General features: G+C 35.6%; 2 protein-coding genes across 2 annotated transcripts; one reads left to right on the top strand and one right to left on the bottom strand.

Annotated features, from left to right (window-relative positions):
- Window positions 1–224: 224 nt before the first annotated feature.
- Window positions 225–1,914, top strand: LOC107819934 (actin-depolymerizing factor 7-like). Its single transcript, XM_016646125.2, has 3 exons — window positions 225–341; window positions 910–1,169; window positions 1,295–1,914. Exons 1-3 carry the CDS (start codon window positions 339–341, stop codon window positions 1,443–1,445), a joined length of 414 nt encoding a protein of 137 aa, XP_016501611.1. The 5' UTR covers window positions 225–338; the 3' UTR covers window positions 1,446–1,914.
- A 204-nt stretch (window positions 1,915–2,118) lies between these two features.
- Window positions 2,119–3,489, bottom strand: LOC107819933 (uncharacterized). The gene is made up of 3 exons (XM_016646124.2): window positions 3,340–3,489; window positions 2,961–3,143; window positions 2,119–2,702 (listed from the first exon to the last, which is right to left on the bottom strand). Exons 1-3 carry the CDS (start codon window positions 3,392–3,394, stop codon window positions 2,242–2,244), a joined length of 699 nt encoding a protein of 232 aa, XP_016501610.2. The 5' UTR covers window positions 3,395–3,489; the 3' UTR covers window positions 2,119–2,241.
- Window positions 3,490–7,774: the final 4,285 nt, after the last annotated feature.

Below are 7,774 nucleotides of genomic sequence, written 5' to 3'. Positions count from 1 at the left end.
AACTCAATAATAAGTATATAATGAATTTTTGGAGAGCATGAAGGGGCGTCATGTCCAGCATAACTTCAACGGCAGGCATGAGGATGGAAGAGTGGTCGTGAACATGTTGAACCTCTAAAAAACTTTAAAAAAATTCTGAACCCTTATTTTGTCCCACAAAATTCTCTTATTCTCCGCAATCCTCTCTTGTTTTATAAAGCTGCTAATGTCTTCACTCTTACGAATTCAAGGATCTCTATCTATTTACATACAACTCAATCCTCTCAATATTTTCCCTTCCGTTTTTCTCCTATCTAATTTGTAGAGATCCTTAATTTTCTTCCTCGTTGCACGACATCATGGTATTCTTCTTCCTCTCTCAGCTTTTACCTTTTCAAGACCCTTTTAATTTGTACACATTATACATCATATTTGTTTTCTTTTGCTTTCACGATGTTGACGATGTTGCATAATGTTCCCAGCTAGTGTTTTGATCATCTTCTACGTAAAAAGCTTCTAATAATATATAATGCCTAGTTTGATATTTCTCAAAGCTGCATTTTGGAACTTGGAAGATGAAAATGGAATTTGAAAGGAAATAACCTAAAAGTGAATGCTGTGATTAAAGTAGAGGAAATAGACTAGTCCTTTTGTTATCCATTTGCCATATTTCTGGCCTTGAAAAAGGGAACTGCTTAGTTAGTTGCATGCCCTTCTTTGGTTTTAATGGATTTGCTATGCTACGCTTATTGCTTATTATTTTATTTTTTTTATAAACACATGGTATATGCATATTTACTTAAGAATTTACTGCATGAGGGGATATCGGTGCGGCCGGCCTACGTGAATGCGGGATGTTTTTGTGCATTGGATTGCCCTTATTTTTTTTCTTTTCATTTTTCTTCATGTCATAAAATTTTTGTTGGACAGGCAAATGCTGCGTCTGGAATGGCTGTGCTAGACGAGTGTAAGCTGAAGTTCTTGGAATTAAAAGCAAAGAGAAACTACAGGTTCATAGTATTCAAGATTGAGGGCCAACAAGTCGTTGTGGAGAAGCTTGGAAATCCTGAGGAAAACTATGATGATTTCACTAACTCTCTGCCTGCCGATGAGTGCCGCTATGCTGTCTTTGATTTAGACTTCATAACTACTGAAAATTGCCAGAAAAGCAAGATTTTCTTCATTGCTTGGTACAATATAATTATTTAGCTAACTCAAATTTGACATCACCCGCATTGTCTTGTCCTGTTTCTAGCAATATACATCACCTGCCTTAATTAGCTTCTCTCTGATAATTTTTTAACATGGATTTTAGGTCACCTGACACATCAAAGGTGAGGATGAAGATGGTGTATGCAAGCTCAAAGGATAGATTCAAGAGAGAACTTGATGGAATTCAAGTCGAATTGCAAGCAACGGATCCCAGTGAAATGAGCTTTGACATTATAAAGTCACGAGCACTTTGAATCTCAGCTTAATTACCTACTCCAGCCTCCTTTCAACGCAGTTGAATTCCACTGTTGTATTATTTCCTTTTAATTTACTATTATCTCTGGTTGTGTTCAAATCATATACTTGATTAATAAAAACACGAAGTACTAATAGGCTATAAGTAGGGCAAAGGCCTTGAGAGATTAATGGAAGGTTATCTTAGCAAGTTATTACTTATTTACTTATCAAAGGAATCTCCCTCTATAGAGATTTGTATTTGAGAGGGAGCTTTGCTTAGGTAAGTTCCTTCAGTCAACTTCATTTAAAGTGAGCTTTAGATAAGTAAATATTCCGGTATGGATTTCATCTAGTATTGTGATGTAATACTATGTACTTTACTGTGTAATCCGTGTGTTGCGGCAATATACTAGCGTGTATGTCAATTCGATGCATTTTACAGAACCAACATATTAATTCTTTTATTCAACTATGTATTTGATCAAATAGTGCACTAGAAGAGTAGAGTTAGGTACTATTTTTGGTATATAAACATATTGACATTCGTTTTTGTGAGTTAACTTCTGTGAAAAATCTGGGTCCCCACGGTTGGTTCATATACAAACAGCCACACTAAGATATGACATAATTCAACGAAAGTAAATATACAAAAGAGATAGATACATCATACACATAACAGATCCAATCCAGTTCAGAACAACATCAGATCTCATTATCTAATTAGATGTGCTCAAACAAGCAGAATACCAAACAAAGAAAGAGGCAACCAGCATATATTTGAACAGAGGGATCAGTAGCAAACATACAAAGCACTTAATTACCATCTGAGACGGTAGAAGTCTGTGCTGCTGGTTTTCCAGTACCTTTGCCAAACCACGAACTAGCAACACCTTTAATCCTACCTACAATACTCTTTCCTGAACCTTCAGCAGCAGCAATCCCATGTTCATCTGTAGGTCCAGCTGTTTGTTTGGTTACTTCCTCTGATACCTTTACCTTCCCTGTTGGCTTTGCCTCCTCCTCCTGATCTGTTCCCTCTGTTTTATCCTTATGTTTTGAAAGTGTGCCTGCGATCACCTCAGAAAGTGCCTTATCTTCTTCTCCGGGCTTAAATTTCTCTGCCAAGTACTTCTTCATTGACACTCCTTTATAATTATCAGTTGCTTTACTCTTCCCCTCTTCTTCCCCTGCTCCTTTCTCTGCCCTTATTCCTTCATTCACACTCATTTTCTCGAATGACTGAACTAGTGGAGTAGTTCCCGCCTCCTCCCTATCTATTACACACGCATAATATTTCAAAAAACAAAAAAAAATATCAAGTTTTAGGTAATCCAAAGGCACACCCTCCATAATACATATTCCCTATTGCATCCGTCCTACCTCTCTCAATTCACTTTTTAGTCCATCTAAAAAAGAATTGGAATTGTCACTTTTATGTACTTAGAAATGAAAACGTGTAGACCGCGATATGATATGGGAATTAGTGACTACCAAATTTGAGATCAGTCAAAATCAGTCAAAGAGAAACTTACTGTCGCCTGTAGGATCAGTGACTTTGCTCTGATAATTAGAAGAAGATTTGTCCTCAGGGCGATCTTTTGGTGCATTAGGGTCATCGTCTAACACTGTTGGAAGTCCTATTTTGGTTCCCTGCGCTCCTTCATCTTCTACTTTCCCTTGGCCGTGAACCGGATTTTTACCATCTCTTTCATCCCCTGCAATATATCACAAGTCACGAGACAAAATTAACTGGGGATAAGTTGTTACAGATTTTAGAGTATTATTATTCCCAAAGAAATTTTTCTTTATTACAATTAATATTTTGAATCCTTAATTATGTATAACTTTTAATACTTTTTATATAGTTTTAAATATGTAAATTCTATTTTAAGAAATTTGCAAATGCATCACCTGAGTGGTGAGTAACATCTTCATAAGCATGGCCACTGCGTTGCTGTCCCTCCATAGTTAAAGCTCAAAAGAGGTAAACGTGTTCTGCAGAATTATATTAGCGACTGTTTGGTTGCGAGTTAGGAGAAGAACAACTCGCAGTCTTATATACATAGAAAGAGAAGACGAAAGAGTAAGGTTTATAGGGGGAAACGGAGCTATTGGACTTTTTTATTGCATGGGGGTGGCGCTCTGAGAGCGAAACACGTTATGACTTTAGGGGACACTACTAGGGACGTGGCCTTCTATGCCAAAGTTATTGGCCTTTCCCAAGGAAATTAGACAAGTCCCCCTTCTTATCTTCTATGACCATTAAATATTCAATTCATTTAATTGTTTTTGTTTTTTGAGATATTATTAATGGTAGAGATGGAAGATTTTATGAATTTTACTTTTAAAACTTTTTTCTAGTTAAGTCACTACATACAATTGAAAAAATTAATTTTTTATTCTTATTGAGCATATATATTAAAGTATTTTCTTTTACTTGTATAATTTTAGAGGTAGAGGGACGCTTAAAAAGTATTGGGGAAAAGTGATCAAGCAAGATATGGCGTGGCTTCAGATTTCTGAGGACACGCCCTTTGATAGGAAGGTGTGGAGATCGAGCATTAATTAGGGTTGTAACTTAGGAGGTAGTTGAGCATTTTTCTACTTCGTTCCGGGTGTGAGGATAGACTGATAGGGTTTGTCTTAGATTGCTAGTGGTTAATGTTGTGTTCACACTATTCTCCCGTTTTTCATAGCACCGGATCTTATTTACTGGTTATTGTTATTGCGTTTCAACTATTTTCTGGTTCTTATAATGCTGTTATTATTTCTATGGTTTCTTTTTTCGTCTTTTTCGTTTTCTTGAGTCGAGGGTCTATCGGAAACAAACTCTCTACTCTATCGGGATAGGGATAAGGTCTGCTTACATACTACCCTCCCAAAACTCTTACCTGTAGAATTTTACTAGATTGTTATTGTTGTTATAATAACTTTCTAAAGATTAGGTTTATTAACAATTTGAAAGTTCTTAGATTTTATATAGAATTGTTTCTTTAAATCTTTTTTCGTTTTATATTATAAAAAGAAAATTTTAGACATTGTACCTTGTCAAAATTGTGGTGTATATGAAGTGAAGACATTGTATGTACCAAATTTAAACTTGCTACTACAATTTTTCATTTTGGCATACCATTGTTGCGGGTGCTAATCGATACTTATTAAAAACATTTTGTGGAGATGTATTTGGTAAAAATTTCACGGGGCGCTTTATTTGATCACCCCCATTTAATCTATATTCACTTTTTAAAAACGTTTTAACTTATACCCACTTTTTAAATAATTTCAGGTATTTTTCTCCTTCTCCTTCTCCTTCTCCTCCTTCGTTTTCTTCTTCTTCTTCTTCTTCTTCTTCTTTGAATAATAATAATTTTATATGGTGGTTGTGAACATATATTAATGTAGTTTATGATTGTGATGACCTAAAATGTCATCTTTAAATTTAATAAGTAATTATGTATTCTAAAACCTCAAAAAGTACCATTTATCATTTCTCGGCTTGCGTGCGCAGTCCATATAATTTTTCGAAAAGTTTTTATGTGAAAAATGGATTAAAATGTGAAATAGAGCTTTAAAACTCAACTGAGTTGACTTTGGTCAATATTTTGAGCAAACGGACCCGGATCAGTATTTTGACAATTCCGATAGGTCCGTATCGTGATTTGGGACTTGGGAGTATGCCCGCAATCGAATTCTGAGGTCCCTAGCCCGAGATATAGAATTTTGATAAAAAATTAAAAGTTTGAAAGCTTAAAGATTTTTAAGAAATTACTGATGTTGGATTTATTGACCCCAGTTCCGTATTTTGGTTTCGAAACCCGGTATAGGTCCACTATAATATTTATGACTTGTCTGCCGAATTTGGTGAGAATCGGAGTTGATTTGACGTGATTCGAACGTTCGGTTGTAAAAATATAAGTTTTAAAGTTTTCTTGAAAATTTTCTTTCATTTGGTGTACGATCCATGGTTCTAGGTGTTATGTTGGTGATTTGATCGCGCGAGCAAGTTCGTATGATATTTTAGGACTTGTGGGCATGTTTGGTTTGGAGCCCCGAGGGATCGGGTGAGTTTCGGATGCTCAACAGGCCATTTTGGACTTAAGGAAGATGGCAGATTTCTGGTGTTCTGTTTGCAGAATGTTTACTCATCGCGACAGCGTGAAGTCGTTCGCGATCGCGTAAGGCAAACTGAGAGGCCAACCAAAGTTGCTCTTCGCATTCACGAATTTGAGGCTGCGATCGCATAGGGGCGTGAAGTGGTGCTTCGCGAACGCGTGGACAAGGTCACGTTCGCGTAAAGTTAAAGAGGCTAAAGTTGAGCCACGCGCTTTACTCATCGCGATCGCGTGAGGTTGTTCACGATCGCGTAAGTCTATGAGTCAAAGCATCGCGTTCGCGTGGCGTTTTACGTATTCGCGTTAAGTAAAATTCTGGGGCAGCAAAGTAGTGATTCGCGATCGCGAGGCTATTCATGCGATCACGATTAAGAAAAATTGAGCAGCAAAAAATGTGCTTCGCGATCGCGAAGAATTGTATGCGATCGCGTAAGGTAAAATTTGGGCGAACAGAACATAAGTTCTGGAAATGGGGTTTCGGCCCATTTTCAACCATTTTCAATTTTTTAGCACGGGTAAGGCGATTCTTGGGCGATTTTTATGGGAAAACATTGGGGTAAGTGTTCCTTATCCTATATTGATTATATTTCATGATTTCATACTTATTTATATCATGAATCCGTGAATTTATGGAAGAAAAATCAGATTTTTATAAAATCATCCAAAAACGAAAATTTAAGATTTGAAGGTCCATTTGATATCGGAATTGGATAATTTTTGTAAGATCGAACTCGTAGCGGAACGGGTGTTCGTATTTCGTGAGTTTTTCCGGGATTTGAGACGTGGGTCCTATTGTCGAATATTTAAATAAATTTTGGATTTTTATCCGCAAAATTTATAAATTCATATGGAATTAATTCCTATGATTCGTATTGAGTATATTAAATTATTTATGAATAGATTTGAAGTTTTTGGAGATAAATTTAAAAGGAAAAGTTGTGGTCGAGTAATTGATTGAAATTTGTAAAGCGAGGTATATATCGTGGTTAACCTTGACTTGAGGGAATAGAACCCTTAAACTATTTGTTATGTGAAATGCATGTGAACGACGTATATGCGAGGTGACGAGTGTCTATACGTCGTCAAATTAATTATTTGCATAATTACTTGAAAAATCATACATCATTTTAAATCATGAATTAATTATTATAATAATTATTTCTTTCCTATTTTTTGTCAAATATTAATTCTTGAATTTCTGCATTAATTGTTACATGTTATTTGAATTATGTGTCTTAATTGTTATTTGACATTTAGCATATTAAATATTAAACTTCCTATTTTCTCCCTGATTTCCATAATAATTTGCTATTTGTCATTGTTTGTTTCATAATTAAATCATAATTATTGTATGCTTGTTGTCTTATAATTTTATATTAATTATTGTATTTATTTGAAAATTTTCTTCTATAAGAATTGGTAAATCAATATGTTGGAGGATCGGGTTGCATGCCGCAACAGACTTATTTAAAGTCCATATTGGAGGATCGGGTTGCACGCCGCAATAGACTTATTTAAAATTCAATATTGGGGGATCGGGTTGCACGCCGCAACAAACTTATTTAAAAGTATATATATACTTGATTGAAATAAATATATGACAGACTTGAGTAAAATGAATATATTGTGAGAGCGGGTTGCACGCTGCAACAGAATTGAATGTGAATATATTGTGAGAGCGGGTTGCACGCTGCAACAGAATTGATAGAAATGATAATTGGTTATGACTGCTGAATTGGCTTCAATTATTATAAATGAGTTACCTGATTTATTTCTATTATTGTTGTTGTTACTAATAATGCGTACAAGTAATGTAAGTGACCCGCCTTAGCCTTGTCACTACTTCGTCGAGGTTAGGCTCAGCACTTACCAGTACATGGGGTCGGTTGTACTGATACTACATTCTGCACTTCTTGTGCAGATTTTGGAGTTGGTCCCAGCGGCGTACCATAGACTTATTCGGATTTCAGCTACTCAGAGGAGACTTGAGGTATAACTGCACGACGTCCGCAGTTCTAAAGTCCCTGTCTGCTTTACTTTAGTTGTGTGTTTATTTTCAGACAATTTTATTTTATTGAGACCCTTATTTGTATTATTCTAGAAGCTCGTGCACTTGTGACACCAAATTCTGGGATGGTATTTAGACACCGTTATTTTTTATGGATTATTCACTATATTTTAGACTTTACTTCCGCAATCATTCTTTGTTATTAATAAATTTAAAATTTGTTTTA

The sequence above is a fragment of the Nicotiana tabacum genome, chromosome 9 (assembly GCF_000715075.1).
Source record: "Nicotiana tabacum cultivar K326 chromosome 9, ASM71507v2, whole genome shotgun sequence".
Taxonomy (NCBI): Eukaryota; Viridiplantae; Streptophyta; class Magnoliopsida; order Solanales; family Solanaceae; genus Nicotiana; species Nicotiana tabacum.
This window is presented reverse-complemented; position numbering and strand designations above follow the sequence as displayed.